This window comes from Tursiops truncatus, chromosome 12 (assembly GCF_011762595.2).
Source record: "Tursiops truncatus isolate mTurTru1 chromosome 12, mTurTru1.mat.Y, whole genome shotgun sequence".
NCBI classification, from domain to species: Eukaryota; Metazoa; Chordata; class Mammalia; order Artiodactyla; family Delphinidae; genus Tursiops; species Tursiops truncatus.
Window position 1 is genome coordinate 70720324 of NC_047045.1, and position 25688 is coordinate 70746011.

General features: G+C 36.6%; 1 protein-coding gene across 2 annotated transcripts in view; it reads left to right on the forward strand.

The window, feature by feature from the left end:
• The window catches only part of GRM1 (glutamate metabotropic receptor 1), a 354189-nt gene that overhangs the window by 301714 nt on the left and 26787 nt on the right, over nucleotides 1-25688 (forward strand). For both annotated transcript variants that reach the window (XM_019951447.2, XM_019951452.2), the window contains exons 6-7: nucleotides 4231-4357; nucleotides 15414-16344. In XM_019951447.2, the coding sequence (XP_019807006.1) occupies nucleotides 4231-4357; nucleotides 15414-16344 (1058 nt within the window). The remainder of the gene's footprint in view (nucleotides 1-4230; nucleotides 4358-15413; nucleotides 16345-25688) is intronic.

Below are 25688 nucleotides of genomic sequence, written 5' to 3' on the forward strand. Positions count from 1 at the left end.
ATAAATTACTACGTAGGGATTTTCCTAAACTGATATTTTTCTATAATTCTTTCAAGGCTCTCTTCAATTTCCTATTTTTTATTCTCTTTGAATTCTTCATTTTCATTTCTTTTGTTTATGTAATATTCCATATTATTTCCCTCTTTTCTTTCACAAACATTATTGAGTAATTATTGAAAAATTAATATGTACCAATAACTATGCTAGCACTGTGAAAGCAAAAGAAACTTAAATATGGCCCCTTCCTTTGAGGAACTCATGGTGTAGCTGGAAAAAATTGTATCAGCAATTAGAGTCCTTTGTTGCCCAAGCTCTCATGCTGGGTGCCATGGGGACACAGGAGGGTAGGACTAGCCCTTCTCTCCCTCAGCTGATTTTCCTACGGTCCTAATTAGGTAGGACCAGTGTCTTTATTCTGTTTAGTCTTCCAGGCATTTCCCTTCTGAAGCAAATTTCTCTGTTTCCTTTGACTTATCATTACTTTTCCTTCATTATATTCTCTCGATGCTGTTTTCTTTCTTTTGTCCTTTTTCTAAACAAAGCCTAAATTTAAAAAATCCATTTCAAGTTACTTCAGAAACGTAGTCGTAAAGTTAACACTTGATTTCCTATGTCATAAATACTTTAAGACTCCTACAGTGTATATGGAATTGAATCATAACCTTGTGTGAAGCAGCAGGTCATCTAGTCTTACTAACAATAAACAGAGCACCATGTACACAGGATGTAAAAGGAATCAAAACAGTCCCTGTGTCTTGGGAAGTCTTGGTCTTTCAAGCGCAATTTCAGAGAAATATCAAATCTCTTATCATGACTCAGAGCTGTCATAAAAAGTGTTTTATGGTGACAATACATTATTTAGTTATTGAGTGTATACTCCATGCAAAAGAAATATCAGTTAGTATAAAAATACTTTAAAATATCAATACCTGTGATATGGGGGAGATTAAAATGTAGAGACAATAATTTAAGAATTTTTTAAAAAGTATCTGAATGAAACATATCTACCATATACATGTGAAACAACTAGAGGACAAAAGCTAACTGACTTGTGGTAATAAACTACCAAGTATATTTTAATTATAGAGAATTCCAAATAAGGTAATATTTCAAAGGGCTCACTGCACCAGAAATACTTCCTGGAGCATGTGTCAGGACTCGAAAGTAGTGACATAGATGGGCTGATGGAGGAAAGATGATATTCTAAATGGAAAGGAATATTCTTTCTTTTATTAAAATATATTTATTTCTTTATTGTTGCATGTTAAAGCCATGGATTAAGCAACACACACACTCTCTCTCTTTTGTCCTTCTTAAAATCTATTCTCTAAACAGCAGCCATAATAATCCTTGTAGAAAGCAAGTCAGATGGAAAGCAAATTAGATGATGTATCTGCCCTACTTGAAACTTCCCTCCAAAACAAACAATTATGTGGACATTAATGAGGATGTAAGCAGGGGATGGCACAGAGGCTGCCTTCCTTGTTTGGCGGACTTATGTAAGAGATTATTAACCGTCAAACTTAGGTGCAGAAACAAGGACCAGGGACTAAGTGGAATCACTGACCAAAGAGCTTATATTTCAAAGGTATTAGAAAAGGGAGACACTGACATTCCTTGAGTGGCCGAATTACATTTTTAAAAAAGGTTCAACTCAACACTCGTTCATTGGCCAGCTACTGTGTGTTCTTGGTACATTTATTGATGACTAGGATCTGAAAACAATGAAAGTATGGCATGATTCCCTTCTCTTGAGGAGCCCACAGGCCATCAAGATGATCTTGGCAGCTGTGTGCATGTAACTCTGGAGTGAGAAGTAATTAGAGGCACGTTATATGACTAGGAGACAGGGACCAGAATTCAGCTTTCTGAGTCTAGAGGGGTGGCTGAGAGACAGAAAAGACAAATCCCATATTTTAGACATTGTATGGCAAAAGTGCACATATTTGGTGGCTGAATAAGAAGTAATAAAAAAATAACTCCATTTGAGCAGTTCCTTTTTCATTATTTATTAGAGGTATAAGCCAATCACTTATTCATTCATTTATTCAGTCATTTAAAGGCTAATCTTAAATACTTTCCATGTGCCAGTTACTCATAGGATCTACCTTTCACCAGTCATTCTGCATAAATAAATTGTTTAGCATTATTATCTTTTGAAATCGTCTCATTCATAGTGTTCATTTTATAGTTAGGAAAAAGATAAAGCTGACTGAAGAGATATACACTATTTTGTACTTCTTATACTCATTAAAGTAAAAAGCAGTACTCATTTATTCAATTTTCCTCATGGCACTTAGAAAAATTTATAATTTGGAATATCGATTTCTTATGCTTATTCTGAGGATAAGTGTGAATTTTTCAAAAAGACAATCTGAGTCTACTTTCTAAAGTTATTTGAAAGTAAAAGAAGAAAAAGGAAACCTTTTACAGTTTCTGAAAATATAATGTCATTTGATATTTTTCATGTAATTCTAAAATAGTGGTATAAATTTCGACCAGATTTGCAAGAAGATAATTTTATTTTCACAAAGGATAGAATTTGTATGATTTTAAGGTATGGCAATATTTACAGTTTAATTTCTGACTTTACATATGAGAACATTTGATTATGTCGAATGTGTTAGGGAGGGACCTCTGTTTCTAGCCATGCGGGAGTAACAGAGTACAGACTTTGTCTTCTGCTGTAAACAACCAGAAAACTTGACACAGTATATGAAATGACTATGTTCAGACATTGGAAAACAGTGCATGACCTTGAATTCAAGGAATTGAAAGGAAACAAACAAGGTGAACCCTAAAATCACTCTGGCTTTCTGTCTGGAGGCAATTTCCTAGTTGTTGTTTAGTGAGAAAGAACACAAACAGAGGGGGTTTCCCTGGTGGCGCAGTGGTTGAGAGTCCGCCTGCCGATGCAGGGGACACGGGTTCATGCCCCGGTCCGGAAAGATCCCACATGCCACGGAGCGGCTGGGCCCGTGAGCCATGGCCGCTGAGCTGCGCGTCCGGAGCCTGTGCTCCGCAGGGGGAGAGGCCACGACAGTGAGAGGCCCGCGTACCGAAAAAAAAAAAAAAAAAAAAAAAAACACAAACAGAGCTTGGCTATCTTGATAATTTAAGAAGACAGAAATCAGAGTTTAAGAAGGCCAAGGCGGCCAGAATTTGTAGTGCAGAGGAAGGAAGAGGATGGATCTATGCAGAAAAAGAGTCCCAGAAGTTGGCATATGAGTTTTCATGAGTGTTTGACTGAATCTGTATGAGCAGGGTAGAATTCAGAATGTCCAGGTAAAGAACAATTAATGGGAAGCTGGATTCCCAGAGGTCACACAAGGCCAAGAATTGTCCCAGTTTCTACAAGCCCTAGTGGAGACGCTTTGCTGAATACACAAAGAGTTGAGTAGAGATCCCAGCAGGGTCATAGTTTATAATGAGGCTAAACTATTCCTAGAGTAGAGACTATTCTAGACTTGCCCTAAAAAATGAAAAACAAGACTCAAGCCTGAGCCACAGGTGACTTAGCTGCCTGCTGGAACAAAGGCCAATACTACTTCAAGAGAAAAATCCAGCACTCTACACCTTATGTCCAGCATCTGGTGAAAACATTTTAGACATGTGACAAAGCGAGACACATTACCTGAAGGAAAAGCAAGCAATAGAAACAGTCCCAGATATTATATTGATGATGGAATTAGAAGTCAAATTAAAATACCTACTGTAAATACATATGAAAGGATTTAAAAGAAAACGTGCATATCACGAGAAGACACATGGAAATATAAGAACATAAAATAGAATTTATACAATGAAAACCAAAGTATATTAGAAATAATTTTTTAATGGATGGGATTAACATATTAGACATTATGAAAGTACAAATCAAGGAACTTATAACAATATAAAAAGAAAAATGTATTTTTACTTTTCTAAGAATTATTAATACATATTAATATACATAATGATACGATTCAGCTGTTTAATTCCTTTTATAAAAGAAATTATTATTGAAAAGCTTCCACATCCAACATGGAATGAACTGAAACTCACATCTGAACTCTGGTACAATAAGGTATATCCCAATCCATGTATTTAAAGTTCCTCGACATATACGATTTTTTGAAAAGTTACTTTTCTAAAAAAATCATAGTTTGAAAGCAAGTCCTCATCTGAAAAAAAAAAATGTCTTTCTGGAGAAGCGATCTGTAAGGCATATGAAATATTGCTATGTCATAGGTCATACGGAAAGGAGAAGTCAGTTGCTGCTGGATTTGCACTGCCTGCAAAGAGAATGAATATGTGCAAGATGAATTCACCTGCAAAGCTTGTGACGTGGGATGGTGGCCCAATGCAGATCTAACAGGTAGGAGCTGCCTCACTTGTAAGCCCTGTCCCTGACTGTTGACCTTTCCAATGTGCCTGTTGTTTAAAATGATAGTGATTATCTCATGTCTTTTTCAATGTTTATTTACATTGTTACTGCTCATGTCAAAGTGTACACATAAACCTCTTATACGATTTCCGTAATCTATATTAAAAGTTCATTTAGGGCTTCCCTGGTGGCGCAGTGGTTTAGAGTCCACCTGACGATGCAGGGGACAGGGGTTCGTGCCCCTGTCCGGGAAGATCCCACATGCCACAGAGCGGCTGGGCCCGTGAGCCATGGCCGCTGGGCCTGCGCGTCTGGAGCCTGTGCTCCGCAATAGGAGAGGCCACAGTAGTGAGAGGGCCGCGTACCGCAAAAAAAAAAAAAAAAAGTTCATTTAAATATAAAAGTGTATTCAAAGGTTATTCTTGTATACAAGTTGTTCCTGTTTTTCTTTTTAAAAATTTTATCTGAAGATATTTCTAGTCACCTGAATTTATATTCGCAAATATTTCTTGAACATCTATATATGAGGCACTATTGCAGGGCGTAAAGGTACAAAAATAAGTGAAACACAGCCCCAGCTTTATTTACTTAAAATATATCAGGGAAGAAACATGTAAAAGTATAAAATAAAATAGTTATTACTACAATAGAGATATTTATAAACTACTGTAAAGTTTGTTAGGCAGATAAGGAGATGAAAGAAATTCCAGACAGAAAGTAGAACATGGGAAACATGAAAGCATGTAGTACATTTGGAGAAAACCATGGAACAAGTATATGGGGTTGTTTGGTAAATGCAAGGCCTAGTAGATACGTAGTCAGAAATGAGACTGGATGAGTACACTGGTAGCAAATGGTAAGGAGCTTCTGTAGGACCTTTTTATAAATGTTTGGATTTTGGCTTTAAGCACAGGAGAACCACTGAAGAATTTAAAGTGGTGAATAACATCATGATATCTGTGTCTCAGAAAGATGACCCTGGAGGTAGTATGGAGGAGAGTAGTGAGCCTAGACTAAAAATAGAGAGAAGTTAGGAAGCTATTATGTTCGTCCAAGTGAGTAAATTCAAAGGGTGTGAACTAGGGCAGCTGCTACAGCAATGGAGAGGAATAAATGAATGCAAGAGACGATTTACTCATAAAATCAATGGGACTCCTGTGGATGGATTACATGAGTTTATAAGCTTCCCAAGAGCAATGTTCAGGTATGAGTTTTGATTTCCAAAGACCCTGGTATGAGTTCACGGATGAGAGGTGTTTCACAGTTACTTTTCAAAAATTTTAAAAGTGATAAAGCTATAGAAACTTTGTCTTTGAGTTCATGGAGACCTTGTCATCTGAGTAATGCAATCCCTCATTTTAGAACGACAAAGCTGAGGCCTAGAGAGGTGTACTTGTGTGCCCAAGGTCACGCAACTAGTTAGAAGCAGGTCGTAGTTCACTGACTGCTGATCCTATGCCTCCCTGTGTGCTGCTGATAATCATTAGGGTAACATTCATGATTACTGTTTACTTTTTGACTTGTTCCCAAATAAGAATACAAAACTAAGAAATTGTGTGGCTTATTCAACGGGCATCAAAAATGGCTGGCTGAGTAGAATCAGGTCACATAATTAAAATTATACTTTGTAAGTGAGAGACCTTGTAAAATGTTAACCCTGTTAGAAAATAGACTGAGTATCAGAAAGCTTTTAGAAATCACCTGGTACAAAGGCCATTTTTAAATGAAAAGAAATTAGATCAGAATATTTTTGAAGGTACAAACTATACCTCACCTGTTTATTCTCTAGCTGAAAACTGGTTTTCAACTTCAATGTGCCTAAAAATTACCTGGGAATTACCCATCTACAGAGACTCCCATTCACTGTTTCTGAGATAAGACCCAGCAGATTCTGAAGCACTTAGTCCCTGTTCCATCCCTTGAGAAACATTACTCTCTGACTCATAGCCTGATGCCTTGAACATAATTGCTGCCTGATAAATATTTGTTCTATTGAGAGAATTAGAAAGAAGAAGGGACTCACCCAAGTTCATCTACATAAATACAGATCCTCAATAAGAGAAGCCACCACTAGAATCTAGGGGTTTTTGTCCCTGGGTCTAATGCCCTTTCAGTATGCATTTATCTCATGGTTGCATGCAATGGACTGACTTGGAAAAGCTTTTCCAACCTCATTCTGGACACAGGCCTCCTTTCCCACTTGTACTGTGTCTCTTTTCACAACTTTACCCTCCTTTGTAGCGTGTGCTTCCTGCCGGTCCTTTTCATCTTGAGAAAGCCATCCCCTTAGATCACCATTGTGCTTGAGAACTGGGCTTGACTTCAGAGTCAGCCCTCAGCTATTTGACTGAGACCACAACTGACCAGGAAGAGGCTCAAAGACAAAACCACCACCTTTCTAAGGTTAATCTTAAACGTCAGAAGTCCTGGCTTTGAGGTACAAGAGTTTTCCTCTTGTCTACACTTTTGGGGCTTCCTCCTTTTCCTACTGCTTCATCTTCCCTTTAAATGGGGGCTTATCTCATACATGATAAAGAACTTCTATCCAACTTTAAAACATTAAAATACAAAAAAAATTTTAAAATCTAATATGTTATAATAATGGAACTCAAAGTCATATGTTTTATTCCCTAGACATCTTCCACTGTGGATATATTGTCTGCCCACTGCCAAATGATCACCGTCATTGATTAAGCCTCTTTGACTTAGTAAACTATTAAAAAAATCCTCCTTGATTATAAATAGGTGACTTTTAATGCAGTTATCTTTCTAGAGAATTTAATCTACTATCATCCATCATATGTGTAAAAATCACTTTAACATTCAAATGAGTTGAGCAAAGCAACAGCTCAGACCGCCTTTATCTGATAACAACAGGCAAGTGGCTACTTTCGGATCATGTATCCAAATTATGCTGTAAGTCTTATACTTAAGGTCTTTCAGAATATGCATCTCTCATACTCATTTATACTTTTTTTTAACGTCTTTATTGGAGTATAATTGCTTTACACTGTTGTGTTTGTTGCTGCTATATAACAAAGTGAATCAGCTATACGTATACATATATCCCCATATCCTCTCCCTCTTGCATCTCCCTCCCACCCTCCCTATCCCACCCCTCTAGGTGGTCACAAAACACTGAGTTGATCTCCCTGTGCTATGCAGCTGCTTCTCACCAGCTATTTTACATTTTGTAGTGTATGTATGTCCGTGCCACTCTCTCACTTCATCCCAGCTTACCCTTCCCCCTCCCCGTGTCCTCAAGTCCATTCTCTACGTCTGAGTCTTTATTCCTGTCCTGCCCCTAGGTTCTTCATAACCGTTTTTTTTTTTAGATTCCATATATATGTGTTAGCATACGGAAATGGATAAAGAAGATGTGGTACATATATACAATGGAATATTATTCAGCTATACTTAGTTTTAATGACACCTACTGTTTCTGCATCCCTTCCAGTCTTACACATGAATGGAAAATGAGATCTAATTTGCCACTTACCTGGTGCCATGTCAGGCTCAGAGCAAGGGCGCAGTACATGGCAATGTGTTTTTGATTGTTGCCATAGTAGCAGTAGTTGTGAAAAGAGAAAACTCACAGAGAGAGAATACAAAAAAATCAGTAAAAATATTCAGAGGAGTATATGCATTGCCTTTAAGTAGGTATTTTATTTTCATGGGTAGATTTTTTTGACTGAATTTTAGTTAAAATGAGAAATCATTCTGTTTGGAAAATAGTATTTTTACTGAAGGTGAAGTTTGTTTAAAATATGCTTAAAATCATTTTATGTGATAGCTACTTTTCATATATGCTTCAAAGACTCTAATATTAATGAATAAAAACATGTTAGTGAGTTTTTGTTTTCATTAGAATATGTTATTTTTTGGCTATGAAGAAAAATATTGTATATTTCTTAGAGGAAGTGACTTCTGAAGCTGTTTTAATAAATTTTTCATATTTTCTTCTTGGGAATATGCACATTTTAATTCAGCATTTAAATTTCACACTTTACTTTTTATGATGCATAAACAGGGATGTCTTCTGCCATGATATTACAACTTGACAGTAGTTTAACAATCTATGGGCCAATTATATGTAATCCAATGCTACTTACTCCTTTTAAAAAGTCAAATAGTATAAAGTAATTCCTCAGAAAGTCAGACTACACTAAATCTCATCAATAAAAAATACTGTTATAGAAATTAACTTTTTAACTATTTTTCCCCATCCCATAGTTACTGCCACCTCTCATATTATCTACTCATTTATTCACTTTTATATTATACACTACCACCTACTTCATGCCAGGTATTTTTTTTTTTTTTTGAGAAACTGGGACATGTGGGTGAATGAAACAAGGTTTATATCCTGGAAGAGAAGCTTCATATGAAACCAGACATGTAAACAGGTAATTATAAGCCTTGCAACAGGAGTATGTACAAAATTTCATGTAGGTACAGAGAAAAAAAGCAATCATTTTTCCCTGGGAAGAGAAAAATCTTCACAGAGGAAGGGACATTGAGTTAAACATTAAATAATAATTTCACCTTGTAGGTAATTTATATTAAACATTAAATAATAATTTCACCTTGTAGGTAATTTATATTAATGTAATAATGTTAAAGAAAGCATTTCAATGAAGCCTTATGCAATCATGAAGTACTATTGTAAATGTTATTAAATGCCCCAACACACTTTAGGTAGAATAATTGTGGCCTATCTTTATTTCTTGGTTCATATTAAATTTGTCTTTACCTAATTGGAAAGAAGTCAGATATTAAATTTTAGCCTCCTCCAATGCTTTTGGATCTTACTAGTGAGCCAATGTTTGTTTCAAAAATTAGGAGTAACCCATTGCCCTCAGATCAGAGTTATTACCACTTCTCTTTTTGCTCAGTAGTTTGTAGTGTGCTTGGAGGAAACAGACTTGTCCAATGGTTCTGGATTGTGTAGAGTAACTCTAACCATAGACACTGCCAGGTCCTTAAGTTCTCTGCGCTTTAGATATAGTATGCACAACTCCCATTAAAGTCTTCTCCTTTTGGGTGCTGGGGGTCAGGTAGGCTCAGGACACTCACTCTTTACCACTGGTTGAACTTAACCGCCCTCCCTTCTAGTCTTAGAATACCCAAACACACTTGGGGGTGGGGCAACTCTTCTCTTTAAACCTCAAAACAGGACAAATAAGTACATTACATCACATATATGAACAATATGGATATTTTGTCTAATTCTCTCAAGATATCAAAGCTAGCACTTCTCAAATTTAGGGTGTCTTAAAAAATAAAAGGAAAGGAAAGGAAAGAATAAAAAACAACTTTTAAGAAGCTTATTCAAAATGTAAATGATCAGTCCCAATCCCCAGGTGATTCTGTTTTGGATGGTCCTGGATTGGCCTTGAAAACTTTGGTTTCCACATGGGGAAAATAATCTAGGATCTTCACACGAGATAAAGTAATCCTAGTGGTGGTGTAGGTATATTGCTTTGGGGTGTTGTTATGACAAACTGCTACTGTTACAACACAAGAATATTTATACTTCTATCATAAGGATGTTTTTCTTCATTTGTCTATAGTATACTGCATAGGATAGGCTTAATTTGCAACTAGACTTGGAAGACTCTATGATTATCTGTTGAGATGGCTGAGTATCAGTCTTTGGTTTCTGGCTACATTAAGGGCACTGGGATTTATGATATACAGTTTAAAGTTTAAAACTCCACTGATGACAACCAAAGTCAGTTCATTTACTGGTGCATTTCCCCTGGCATATTTTATTAGACAGGTTGTCTTGGCTCTATGACTTGAGGGTCATAAAAGACTTCACTGAGAACTTCTATCTTGAGCTGTCTCAAAACCAGTGTTCATTGTGCAGATTTTGGTAGCTCGATCCACAGTTGAAGTATGCCTGTGTAGGAATAAGGGTCCTAGAGAGCTTGCACCTGGATACCTCTTGATCCCTGGATGCTAAACTGAACTTTCTCTTACTGTACTTTACCTTTTGCCTTTAAATGAAAACATTACATAAGCATGTTCTGTGAGTCTTCTGAATGCTTTCAAATATTTGAACTTGTGAAATATTTGCATATACAAAGCTTATTGTTATAACATACTTAACAATAGCTTGATATAATTGAATTACTGAGTTAGAGTAATGATTGTCTCTAACAAAACCCAGGTTTAGGCAAGTCCTTATTACTAGTGTGGAGAACATTAAAGACAAACTCAGGTTTGTATAGCTTTTATCAATAAAGTAGAAAAGTATGAATAAGCAAGAACATACAAAGGAGAGTATGATATATATAAGAATCTTAAGATAATCTTGCACAGAAGCCCACTGTGTAGTTATCAGCTTGCTTCAAGTTTCTTGGGTTAACAGTTAACTTTCATGAGCCTTCAGCTTCTGGAGGCTCTCTGCAAACCTCAGTTTAAAATCACTAAGGGATGTTACCTTCAGCAGTATTAAGGTTCCCTTTTACTTGTCCAGAGGTTTGGGAATGAAGACAGCCTTATATAATTTAAATTCATGAATAAATGTTCTGATGAAAAGTTCCCATATCACTAGATTGGTAAGTTGGAACATGCTTGCTAAGACTACACGTCTGATCATATTTTTGCCATTATAAGTATTGTGGCTTTTCAATAGGGGAATGCTTCAACCCATCCAGAAGATAAATACACTATTTAAGCTAGTATATATTTATAAACCATAGAAGGAGACCACTGTATGCAATGCATGTGGAGTTACTCAAAGGATTCTTTTGCCATTGTATCAGTCAGTGCCCCCGACCTTTACAGTTTTGCCAGATTAATTTAATTACAAATGAAGCATGAACTGGCCACATCTGCTATCCTGGGAATGTTTTCCCACTAGTGTTTAATTTTGTGGCCAATTTGTTTCTACTGAAATGAGTTCTTTCACTTTTTCCATCAGAATTTTATCTAGTGTATGTTGGATATTTCATCTGGTGCTACGAGTTAGCCATCTGGTTTTGCCAGAATTATCCTTATGCATCTTACAACACAATCATTCTGGTATTTCTTTTAAGAATCTCTTTTCTGGCTAGAGTTTGTGTACCTACAATTGAATTCTTGAACTTCTCCATGGATTTGTTATTATTAATAAGTTATTTGTTGTTCTATATGAGACTCTGTAAGGACTCTTAGAGCAGTCTGTTTAGCATGATTGTCTCTAAAATATTTCTGTTATCTTTCATAGTACTAGAACGGTATTAGCTTTTATAGTACCTTTTTTTTTTCTAAATGCAGGTCTCAACCTTTATGGCAGCAATTATTTTATATAACACCAACACATCAAGAAATTAACTATCCTTAGGCAAGGAGACTAAGCATTGGCTATAGAACTAAGAGGTTGGGTAAATTTGCTTTTAATGGGTAAATTTGTTATATATTTCTGTGTAACAAATTACCCCCAAACTTAGTAGCTTACAGTGACACACATTTATTATCTCACAGTTTCTGTGGGTCAGAAATGCACAGTATAGCTGAGTTCTCTGCTTCATGATCTTTCACAAAGCTAAAATCAAACTGTCAGCTAGCGATGGGGTCTAGTCTGAAGGCTTGATTGTGGAAGGGTGCACTTCTAAACTCACTTAGTTATTGGCAGGATATAATCCTCAAAAGATTGTTGAATTGAGGGCTTCAGCTTTCTTTTCATTTTTTTAGCTGGTTATTGCATGGGGACTGTTCTCGGTCCCTTGCCATGTGGACCTTAGCAGCATAGGAGGTTGCTTCATCAGAGCCAGCAAGAGAGTCTGAGTCTGCTACTAAGATGGAAATTATCTTATGTAACCCAATCACAGGAGGGGCATCCCATCAACTTTGCTATATTCTATAAAAAAGAAACAAGTTATAGGCCTAGTTCATACTCAAGGAGAGAGTATTACACAAGGACATGAATCCCAGGATGTGGGGATTATTCGGAACCATTTTGGAAGATGCCTACCACAATGAACAATGGTTTTTTGACATTGCTATGCTGTTAATACATATAGATCATGGTGTAGCATTTTCATATTTATACAAAAAAGAAAGATTTGTGATGATCTAGGTATCTATGATAATCTGTATACTTATGTACTCTGTTTCAATCCATCTTCCTATTTCTGTGGAGTCTTTCATCCATAAGAATTCTGAAACAAAAGCTGTTACTTGGATAACGTCTTAAATTATACATAGTATAGGTATTTTCATGACTAAATCAGATATAATTTGATCAGGTGTAAGAATTATAGCACATCTTGTCTGGCAGTAAATCCTGTATGTTAAAATTGTGTGTGTCACCAAGAATAATGTATTCTTATAATAATAGTCTCAAAGTCCCAGTTATATGTTGGAGCATAGGATTATCAAAGATTTTCACTATTTGAGTGGTTTTATTAAACCAAGGTATTTGATGTTCTATTAATAGTGAGATGATTAGTAGACATAAAGGCATCTATATCAATAAGGAAGAGATATTGCTTCCCCTGGGAGTTCAGAGAACAGACAGGGAGTTCTTGGATGCCAATGTCTCCCCTGGAGTTAAGTCATTAGACAGATTTTAGGTAGTTATCCTGAGTTTTACTAATATGGGGTAATGGTTCTTTAAATTACACTTTTATTTGTGATAGCTATAGGTTTTCTTATCTATAGGTTCCCAAATCACAGAGAGTAGAGGCCCTTTTAGACGTCTTACCTAAAGATCCATGATTATATTGATTTCTTGTTTATTTACTATATAACTCTATCTGGAAATGTCTAGTCACATATTGGATATTTTCTAACTTGGTAATTTAAAATTTTTTTTTTCTGTTTGATGGCCCTAATTCAGGTCTGAGCCCGTTTGTAGAGAGGCTATAGTCCTTGTTATGTCAGTTATTGAGTCTACCCCAGAATTGTTTGAAGGTTTCCTAAAATCTATCTTCCATCCTTAATTTGAATCTTTATTGAAAAAAAAAAGTCTGAAATTGCTTTATGTAATGCATTTTCTATTTTTATTTTTTAAATGTTACACCACTGGGTTATTTAAATCTTCCCTTTTGTAATGTGCTGCTTTTTAAATATTTTCCTACATGAGGCTAACAATTAACTGATTTAGTTGGTACATATCTGTAGTGCAGTACAATAAGTATCTAATAAAAATCCTGAATTCTGCAGAAAATATTTTGCCTGTGTCCCTGAAGTTTACGAAAATCATTAATTATAGCTCTCAATTTGGCTCTAGACCAGGGTTTTAATTCAAATTCAATAGATCTGACTTGTGTTCTAGAAATTTAAAATGCAGTATTCTTTTCTAATAAAAGCTCCAAAGACAGAATAGCTCATTTACAAAACCAGGTTGCATAGAAAAAGAGAAATGCAAAGAGGGTCGCTTTCAGGAGGTTACAAAGGCCTTGACAAAGACTCCACTGGAATTTGAATTTAATTTAGCAGCCTCAGTATGCCAATTAATTAAAGGAGCTGAATATCGACTCTTAAGTATTTTATCTCCAAATGGGTCTATAGCTGTTCTTAAATATTTTAATTTATTGATTGTGTCACATCAAAAGTTCCCCATAATGGTCATTGTTATTCTAACTATGTATCTATCTAATCATCTTTCTAAACTGTATCAAGGAAATGGAAAGATTTAGAATTAAAATGTGACTTTTTTTGGAAGCAGAAGTTCTTCCAGGAAGAGGCTGAGTCTCTGACACAGACAAACCCCCGACACAAAAAAGAGAGAGGCCAGGGCTTCCCTGGTGGCGCAGTGGTTGAGAGTCCGCCTGCCGATGCAGGGGACGCGGGTTCGTGCTCTGGTCCGGGAAGATCCCACATGCCGCGGAGCGGCTGGGCCCGTGAGCCATGGCCACTGGGCCTGCGCGTCCGGAGCCTGTGCTCCGCAACAGGAGAGGCCGCAACAGTGAGAGGCCCGCGTACCGCACAAAAAAATAGAGAGGCCACTATGATCAGTCAGAGGCATGTGCTTCTGAGTGGTTTGCACTCATATATTAAATGTGAGTCTGATCTGAGCTAGGTGATTATCAGAAGCCAGGGCTGACACTGACTGGTTACATGCAAAAACTGTGTTCGCTGATGGGAGCTTTAAACAGGTTTAAAACAGGTTCTGGTGGTTCCTCGCTCTCATGGCTACAGAACAATGAGTCTCTTCCTAAATTTATGGAAATACATATTTTTATTCTCACAATTTGGGAAATATGGCCCAGACCAATCACAAAATTCTGTGAAGGGGTTGTTGCCAGGACTTGACAAATGTTTTTCTCTCTGTAAAATACAAAAGAGACTTTATTCTGGAAGGAAAAAATAAGCCAGGCATTTAGGAACACAGCACTGTCTCTCCTTTCAAGAGATGGGTGAGAGGAGATTTCATTCTTCTTTAGTATGTCTATTAGAGGTTGATAACTCAAAGGCCCTCAGATGCCACGTTCATAACTAAAGAGGTGAGACTTAGAGTGAGTAATATAATATGTGCTAAATAGGAGAATGCAGATTCTTCTAAAGAATTCAAGTGAAATTTATGTTTAAAAAGTTTGCTGGCTGGCCAAAATAAAAGAGAAAGAAAGAAAGAATAGAAAAGAAAAGAAAGAAAATGCTTGTCTATGATCTGGACTTGCCTCTGGTCAAATAACTGCATAAAAATAAAAATTCTGTTAGTTTATTTCTTACTAACTTATTCTATTACACTGTGACCATTTAACCTTCAATGGAAACACAGTTTAGTTTCCTTCTTTTTCTTTCATTTTCTGAAAGTGTAGAACCACATTCCATCCACGGAGCAGCATCTGTTTATAACACTGGAAGCGAAGATTATATTTATAGGCTTAAGTATGTCACATTAGGCTTGTGATGAGATTAGGTTTGGGAACATGATTGTCCAGAGAAGACAATGGTATACGCCTATTTGTGTGATAGAGAGACATTTTTTTAAAAATTAACATAGCTTAAATCATGGAAGATGCAAATATAGCTATGCCTCTGGTAACTAGTAAGCACTATTATTGATCAGCAAAATCTTAGATTCATTTTAAAACTATTTTTCTCATCACAGGCTGTGAACCCATTCCTGTCCGCTATCTGGAGTGGAGCAACATAGAATCCATCATAGCCATTGCCTTTTCCTGCCTGGGCATCCTTGTTACCTTGTTTGTTACCCTTATCTTCGTGCTGTACCGGGATACACCAGTGGTCAAATCCTCCAGTCGGGAGCTCTGCTACATTATTCTAGCTGGAATCTTCCTCGGTTACGTGTGCCCTTTCACTCTCATTGCCAAACCTACTACCACATCCTGCTACCTCCAGCGCCTCCTGGTCGGCCTCTCCTCTGCCATGTGCTACTCTGCTTTAGTGACCAAAACCAATCGCATTGCACGCATCCTGGCTGGCAGCAAGAAGAAGATCTGCACCCGCAAGCCCAGGTTTATGAGTGCCTGGGCCCAGGTGATCATTGCCTCAATTCTCATTAGTGTGCAGCTAACTTTGGTGGTAACCCTGATCATCATGGAGCCCCCCATGCCCATTCTGTCCTACCCAAGCATCAAAGAAGTCTACCTTATCTGCAATACCAGCAACTTGGGTGTGGTGGCACCTTTGGGCTACAATGGACTCCTCATCATGAGCTGTACCTACTATGCCTTCAAGACCCGCAATGTGCCCGCCAACTTCAATGAGGCCAAATATATCGCCTTCACCATGTACACCACCTGCATCATTTGGCTGGCTTTTGTGCCCATTTACTTTGGGAGCAACTACAAGATCATTACTACCTGCTTTGCAGTGAGCCTCAGTGTAACGGTGGCCCTGGGGTGCATGTTCACTCCCAAGATGTACATCATCATTGCCAAGCCCGAGAGGAATGTACGCAGTGCCTTCACCACCTCGGATGTAGTCCGCATGCATGTTGGCGATGGCAAGCTGCCCTGCCGCTCCAACACTTTCCTCAACATTTTCCGAAGAAAGAAACCAGGGGCAGGGAATGCCAAGTGAGTTATCTGACCTGGGTTTGCCTCCCCGCCCCGTCTCTCTCTCTCTCTCTCTCTCTTCTATTTTCTTCTATTTGACTAAATCATGTTCTTCCATTTCCCCAGTGTTTTTCCTGTCCTTTCTTAATCTTTTCTTTTTTCCAAATCTCACATTCTGTTGCAGTAGGAATGTAGTACTAAAGGTCTTCGTTGTTTTCATTTCTTTGAAAGAGCAAGGAACGTGAAGCAACAACCAGCTGGGCATATATTTATTCTTACCTGCAATCTGCAGATTCGGTTGTGTCCCTAATGTTTTCCTTTTGCGTGGGTCCTCCTTCTGTGGGGTCTGGTCAGAGATGCAATCTCTAGTTCTAATTTCTAGTTTAGATCATGGTTGAGATAGTTTCTGATTTATTTTTATTACTTTGGAGCCATACCATTACTCGTTTGGGATGGAGAGGAAGGAAAGTAGGCACCTGGGGAAGTTTGACTATTTCAAAATTTGAGTGAAGCTAAGCACCAAGTATGTCCTGAAATAAGTTCCCTTGAGCAACTGTCTTACCGTGCCCCTTTTATTTATTGAACTTTAATGTGTACTGTAAACTTCCATAATGCTACGCATGAATTGACCTATCTCTACTACAAGGTTATAACCAGAATGGTTTCCTAGCCATAAAGTACCAAATGAAATAAGGGACCAGATAAAGGTGAAGAGCCCCAAACTTGAGAGTCGGCATTAACATCAAAGTCCAGATTATTTCTATTTTGTTAATTCTTCTGAGTAGTTTATGTAATACACACATTCCTATCTTTTTCCTGACTCTATTTTGCAAAGAAGCATATGCTAAAATTTGCATGTGACATCTCTTTCTGAGACCCATGAAAACAGATTTCATGTCACATTTACAACTTTTAAAATAACGTGGATGCTTGAAGTTCAAGTGGTAGTTGAATTATCCAAAAATTAAACGATTTTCCCCATTAGCAGTATTAATTTCACTTTTTGAAACAACCCTTTGAAAGTGAAGAATTTTAATAGTAATAATTATAACATATACATTGTTTTAGAACTATTCTGTGCACCTGAACATGTCAGCAAGGTAAGGGGAGGGGAATGGGTGTTGTTTTCCCCAATTTTGTAGGTGAGGACACCAAGCCAGTGTGAATTTGTGTGACTCTTAAGTAAATTCCACTTAGTTAGCCATTCTTTGCCTAAGTCTAAACTGGCATGAAATTTCTCATTTTCACATATGTCAAAAAACCTACATGCCTTAAACTTCTGGGTTTTTATCTTTACTGGTCAAGCAGCACCATGCACATCTTTTACAAAAATCAATAATTGGCTTAAGGATCAGATGAGGGAGTCTACGGGAAAATATATTTTTGAAGTCCATCAAGTTTTGTTATCATTTCAAATAAAGACATCCTTAAATTTTTTCAGTGTTAAGGATGAAGCCAATAATTTACACCTACTTCTTGCAGTATCAATTTCAAGTTCTTCATGTGATGCTGATTATAAAAGTTGCTTAGCCGGTTTTTTTCCCTTTGCCCTGATTTTTCATTCCTGCCTCTAAGTTCTAGTGAGCATGAAAGCAAAACAACAGTGCCATGAAATGAGGAAAAAAATTAGACCATAGCCTCAGAGTCCAGATGTACAATGGCATCATGACAATTACCATTAAGAGGAAAGGAATGAGAGGAAACAAAATGAAAAGAAGGGAGAAAACACTCTTTAAACTGGAATGTTTGTAGAGACTAAGATTTCCTTTATCACTTCCCATATGGCTTTATGAGGGTTCCATTCCAACATCCACCATTACCCAGAGCCATGTTTTCTAACTGCCTTTATTATGGTTCTTCAGAAACTTTCATATGATTTTTGGTCATGAGTCATTTCTGAAAGCTGTTATTATAACCATTTAATGGAAAGAGAGAATCTATGTGATCAAGATATCTTCTGGTACTCAGGATTATGCGTTTTTGAAAGCTCTCTCCGGGATTCTATGTACAGACAGATATGGGCACCCATCCAAGAGCGAGGTGACTAATCATTAATACACATTGCTTGGCTGCTGGGATAAAATGAAGTCAGCTTCCCACGTCTATAGTAGCCAGGCACTGTGTTTATTCTGACTACCTTCTCACACCTGGAACTGCTTTCCTTAGAGGTTGAGAATATTCCCTTAATTATTATGAATTTAGGAATTAATTTCATTTAGAATCACGCTATTGAGAGAAAAATCGTCTTGGTCTAAACTGGATTGGTTGTCTAGGAAGCGCTGCTTTCACCAGTTAATGCATTGCTCAACTATTAGCTGTAGTTTATCAAGCACTATCAGATTATTACAGTAAGGAATAATACTTCTAATTAGTAATTCTAACATGCAGCTTTCTTTGTACAATTGGTAGCTTCTCCAAAGTGTATACCATACAGCTGAGCTGATCCACAGAGGGTATTTGAGGCTAAAGTTCTATGGAAAACAACCATTTATTTACTCATTTTTCTCCCTTACTCTGCCATTGCTTCTCTTGTAACTCTCTATGAGATTGTACTTTTGAAATAGAAAAATAATTCCAGTGCCTCTGTCTTTACCTTTCTATTGCTGTTTTATGACTTCCTGACCTGTCTCCAAAGTTACAAAAACCACAAAAAATCTAATATTTTCTACAGCAACAAAAATCCAGCAGAGTTTTGCCAACTGAAACAAGGGGCTGAAAACTCTGGGGAACATATCACCCAATGAGTTTATTACCATTCTGGATGTGTAATCCCTACATTTATGGTGCACTGTGGGTGTTCGGCAGTCTGCATATGTAGCTATAAACACAGAACAGATGCTGTAATGAAGAGCTTCCAACTGATCTGTTTGATATTATTCTGAGGAATTGCAAGTCCAACTATATTCTCATACCAGGCTGTTTCTGAGAGAGGGATGATGTTGTGTGTCTGCTTTTGCAAAGTTTACTTCAGTTTGTTATTTTGTTCACAGCCAGATATCTGACACAACCAAAGGCTTGGGCGCTTGCATTTATATTTTCTAAATATAATTTAGGAGGATTTTAATCAATAAATTGGGTATTTGGATTACTTGAATTACTTATAGTTAGAAATCCTATTAGGCATAATCCTGCCCTGGAAGATCAACTGAATTACAAAATTACAATACCTTTGACATTGCTAATATCTTTAGCTGTTAATGTATTTGCATGGGAAACTATTCAGACCTAAATTAATATAAAGATAGTGGTAAACTTCTCTTTCTTGGCAGTAGAAGAAACATAGAAATCCATAGACATTCATAAGTAAGCAAGTTATTTTGATCCAAGTTACTTATCACTTACTTTTAAAGCAAAATGAGTTAACATTATGTAACTAAAAACTTAAGACATTATGTAAATGACATGCTTTCTTTTAAAAAAAAACGTTATACCAATGGCTAAAAGTCAAACTAACACTTCTAGTCATTTTTTTGATAAATAACTCAACGAGTGCCAAACTATGTGAGGGCGCATGGAGCTGAAATGTGACAGTGCACGCCTGTGACTTTTTGGGTGCATAATTGCAGGCAAAACTAAAAACAATTACAATCACCAAAAAAAGGCATTAAATTGATGCAAGGAAGTAATTTTAAAATATAGGTTTCTAAGTAAATAGTGTATGAGTATGTTCTTGTTTCTTAAGCATTTGTATATATGTTTTTTTTTCTTTTAACATCTTTATTGGAGTATAATTGCTTTACAGTGATGTGTTCGTTTCTGCTTTATATCAAAGTGAATCAGCTATACATATACATATATCCCCTTATCTCCTCCCTCTTGCAGCTCCCTCCCACCCTCCCTATCCCACCCCTCTAGGTGGTCACAAAGCACCAAGCTGATCTCCGTGTGCTATGCGGCTGCTTCCCACTAGGTATCTGGTTTACATTTGGTAGTGTATTTATGTCCATTCCACTCTCTCACTTCATCCCAGCTTACCCTTCCACCTCCCCATGTCCTCAAATCCACTCTCTCACTTCATCCCAGCTTACCCTTCCCCCTCCCCATGTCCTCAAGTCCATTCTCTATGTCTGCATCTTTATTCCTGTCCTGCCCCTAGGTCCTTCAGAACCTTTTTTTTTTTTTTTTTAAGATTCTATGTATATGTGTTAGCCAGTATTTATTTTTCTGTTTCTGACTTACTTCACTCTGTATGACAGACTCTAGGTCTATCCACCTCACTACAAATAACACAATTTCGTTTCTTTTTATGGCTGAGTAATATTCCATTGTATATATGTGCCACATCCTCTTTTTCCATTCATCTGTTGATGGACATTTAGGTTGCTTCCATGTCCTGGCTATTGTAAACAGAGCTGCAATGAACATTGTGGTACATGACTCTTTTTGAATTAAGGTTTTCTCATGGTATATGCCCAGTAGTGGGATTGCTGGATCATATGGCAGTTCTATTTTTAGGTTTTTGAGGAACCTCCACACTGTTCTCCACAGTGGCTGTATCAATTTACATTCCCACCAACAGGGCAAGAGGGTTCCCTTTTCTCCACATCCTCTCCAGCATTTATTGTTTGTAGATTTTTGATGATGGCCATTCTAACCGGTGTGAAGTGATACCTCATCGTAGTTTTGATTTGCAATTCTCTAATGATTAGTGATGTTGAGCATCCTTTCATGTGTTTGTTGGCAATCTGTATATCTTCTTTGGAGAAATGTCTATTTAGGTCTTCTGCCCATTTTTGGATTGGGTTGTTTGTTTTTTTGGTATTGAGCTACATGAACTGCTTGTAAATTTTAGAGGTTAATCCTTTGTCAATTGCTTTGTTTGCAAATATTTTCTCCCATTCTGAGGGCTGTCTTTTGGTCTTGTTTATGGTTTCCTTTGCTGTGCAAAAGTTTTTGTTTCATTAAGTCCCATTTGTTTATTTTTGTTTTTATTTCCATTTCTCTAGGAGGTGGGTCAAAAAAGATCTTGCTGTGATTAATGTCAAGGAGTGTTCTTCCTTTGTTTTCCTCTAAGAGTTTTATAGTGTCCAGTCTTACATTTAGTTTGAGTTTATTTTTGGCTATGGTGTTAGGGAGTGTTCTTATTTCATTCTTTTACATGTAGCTCTCCAGTTTTCCCAGAACCACTTATTGAAGAGGCTGTCTTTTCTCCATTGTAGATCCTTGCCTCCTTTGTCATAGATTAGTTGACCATAGGTGTGTGGGTTTATCTCTGGGCTTTCTATACTGTTCCATTGATCTATATTTCTGTTTTTGTGCCAGTACCGTATTGTCTTGATTACTGTAGCTTTGTATTATAGTATGAAGACAAGGGAGTCTGATTCCTCCAGCTCCGTTTTTTTCCCTCAAGACTGCTTTGGCTATTTGGGGTCTTTTGTGCTTCCATACAAATTTTAAGATTTTTTGTTTTAGTTCTGTAACAAAAGCCTTTGATAATTTGATAGGGATTGAATTGAATCTGTAGATTACTTTGCGTAGTAAGGTCATTTTCACAATATTGATCCTTCCAATCCAAGAACGTGGTATATCTCTCCATCTGTTGGTATCATCTTTAATTTCTTTCATCAGTGTCTTATAGTTTTCTACATACAGGTCTTTTGTCTCCCTAGGTAGGTTTATTCCTAGGTATTTTATTCTTTTTGTTTCAATGGTAAATGGGAGTGTTTCCTTAATTTCTCTTTCAGATTTTTCATCATTAGTGTAATGCAGGAGATTTCTGTGCATTAATTTTGTATCCTGCAACTTCACCAAATACATTGATTAGCTCTAGTAGTTTTCTGGTGACATCTTTAGGATTCTCTGTGTACAGTATCATGTCATCTGCAAACAGTGACAGTTTTACCTCTGCTTTTCCAATTTTTATTTCTTTTTCTTCTCTGATTGCCATGGCTAGGACTTCCAAAACTATGTTGAATAATAGTGGTGAGAGTGGGCAATTTTGTCTTGTTCCTGATCTTAAATGAAATGCTTTCAGGTTTTCACCATTGAGAATAATGATTGCTGTGGGTTTGTCATATATGGCCTTTATTGTGTTGAGGTAGGTTCCCTCTATGCCCACTTTCTGGAGAGTTTTTATCATGAATCGGTGTTGAATTTTGTCATAAGCTTTTTCTGTATCTATTGAGAAGATCATATGGTTTTTATTCTTCAATTTGTTAATATGGTGTATTGCTTTGATTGATTTGCATATATTGAAGAATCCTTGCATTCCTGGGATAAATCCCACTTGATCATTGTATATGATCCTTTTAATGTGTTGTTGGATTCTGTTTGCTAGTATTTTGTTGAGGATTTTTGCATCTATATTCATCAGTGATATTGGTCTATAATTTTCTTTTTTTGTAGTATCTTTGTCTGTTTGGTATCAGGATGATGGTGGCCTCATAGAATGAGTGTGGGAGTGTTCCTTCCTCTGCAATTTTTTGGAAGAGTTTGAGAAGGATGGCTGTTAGCTCTTCTCTAAATGTTTGATAGAATTCACCTGTGAAGCCATCTGGTCCTGGACTATTGTTTCTTGGAAGATTTTTAATCATAGTTTCAATTTCTTTACTTGTGATTGGTGTGTTCATATTTTCTATTTCTTCCTGGTTCAGTCTTGGAAGGTTATACCTTTCTAAGAATGTGTCCATTTCTTCCAGGTTGTCCATTTTATTGGCATAGAGTTGCTTGGAATAGTCTTTTAGGATGCTTTTTATTTCTGTGGTGTCTGTTGTAACTTCTTTTTCATTTCTAATTTTTTGATTTGAGTCCTCTCCCTCTTTTTATTGATGAGTCTGGCTAATGGCTTGTCAATTGTATTTATCTTCTCAAGGAACCAGCTTTTAGTTTTATTGATCTTTGCTATTGTTTTCTTTGTTTCTATTTCATTTATTTCTGCTCTGATCTTTATGATTTCTTTCCTTCTACTAACTTTGGGTTTCGTCTGTTCTTCGTTCTCTAGTTCCTTTAGGTGTAATGTAGGTTGTTTGAGATTTTTCTTGTTTCTTGAGGTAGACCTGTATTGCTATAACCTTCCCACTTAGAATTGCTTCTACTGCATCCCATAGGTTTTGGATCATCGTGTTGTCATTGTCATTTGTCTCTAGATATTTTTTGTTTTCCTCTTTGATTTCTTCAGTGACCTCTTGGTTATTTAGTAACGTATTGTTTAGCCTCCATGTGTTTGTGTTTTTACGTTATTTCCCTGTAATTGATTTCTAATCTCATAATGTTGTGGTCAGAAAAGATGCTTGATATGATTTCAGTTTTCTTAAATTTACTGAGGCTTAATTTGTGACCCAAGATATGATCTATCCTGGAGAATGTTCCATGAGCACTTGAGAAGAAAGTGTAATCTGCTGTTTTTGGATGGAATGTCCTATAAATCTATCTGGTCTATTGTGTCATTTAAAGGTTGTGTTTCCTTCTTAATTTTCTGTTTGGATGATCTGTCCATTGGTGTAAGTGACATGTTAAATTCCCCCACTATTATTATGTTACTGTCGATTTCCTCTTTTATAGCTGTTAGCAGTTACCTTATGCATTGAGGTGCTCCTATGTTCAGTGCATATATATTTATAATTGTTATATCTTCTTCTTGGCTTGATCCCTTGATCATTATGTAGTGTCCTTCCTTGTCTCTTGTAACATTCTTTATTTTAAAGTCTGTTTTATCTGATATGAGTATTGCTACTCCAGCTTTCTTTTGATTTCCATTTGAGTGGAATATGTTTTTCCATCCCCTCACTTTCAGTCTATGTGTCCCTAGATCTGAAGTGGGTCTCTTGTAGACTGCATATATATGGGTCTTATTTTTGTATCCATTCAGTGAGCCTGTGTCTTTTGGTTAGAGCATTAATCCATCTATGTTTAATGTAATTATCAATATTTATGTTCCTGTTACATTTTCTTCATTGTTATGGGTTTGTTTTTGTAGGTCCTTTTCATCTCTTGTGTTTCCCACTTAGAGAAGTTCCTTTATCATTTGTTGTAGAGTTGGTTTGGTGGTGCTGAATTCTCCTACCATAGTTTGTCTGTAAAGTTTTGATTTCTCCATCGAATCTAAATGAGATCCTTGTCAGGTAGAGTAATCTTAGTTGTAGGCTCTTCCTTTTCATCACTTTAAATATATCATACCACTCCCATCTGCCTTGTAGAGTTTCTGCTGAGAACTCAGCTGTTAACCTTATGGGAGTTCCCTTGTATGTTATTTGTTGTTTTTCCCTGTTGCTTTCAATTATTTTTATTTGTATTTAATTTTTGTTAAATACATTATTTTGTTAAAACCATTATTCTGAATGCTTTTTCTGGAAGGTTGTCTATCTCCACTTCATTTAATTGTTTTTCTGGGGTTTTATCTTCTTCCTTCATTTGGTAAATAGCACTCTGCCTTTTCATCTTGTCTATCTTTCTGTGAATGTGGTTTTTGTTCCACAGGCTGCAGGATTGTAGGTCTTCTTGCTTCTGTATATATGTTTTTAATGAGGACAAAAGCTAAGTGAAATACTAAATGAAATGATGCTCTGAGGACGTTTTCCTCTGGATCTGCCAGAAACTTTTTTTTTGTCTACAGAAAAGGTAAATAAGCCTACAGCACTCTTGTTTATGCCCTGGGTAAGCCTCTTCATTTGTCTTTCCTCCTTTGATTAGGAAAGGAAATATGACAGTGAGCCAACAGACATCACAATCAAATAGAGATAACATGTTCTCTTTCATACAAAGAATTCATTCATTCTTCTAGCTTGTAAATGAGAAAATCTGCCATTTTGAAATTATTTTTCCTTTAATCATACAATAAAGGGCTTTAAAAGTTATTGTAATTCTTCACTTGATTTTATAGTAAATATCAGAAGGTTTTATTGAATTACTTGTTGTAGAATTTCACAGCTGAGAGTAACATTTATGGTGGATCTACTGTTTATTCATTCACTTCTTTAATCAATGACTGTTTCAACAGTAACATATGCTTCGTAAAAGCATGTACATACTTGATATGGTGCTAGATAATATTTAGGATAAAAAAGATATAAGAGGTAGTCACAGAATGCACCAATCTTGCAAAATAGTAAGGGAGACACTCAAAAATAGAATTAAATATACTGGGTTAACTGCCATAATAGAGGAGCAATATAGCATTTTATGTGTCCAGGGAAGAAAGAGATTCAGTCCATCTAAATGGAGTGGTATCTGTTGAAGGATGGGGAAAGACTTGTTAATAAAATTATAAAAGTGGCATTTAAACTTAACCTTATGTTTTTCAACAGGAGAAACTGTGCTATGGTGAGACCATTTCACATGTAGAAAATAACATAAATGAAGATTCAGAATTGTTAATGCACTTTTGGGCTGAAAAGTGGAATCTCTTATGAGTGAAGTACATGGAGAGG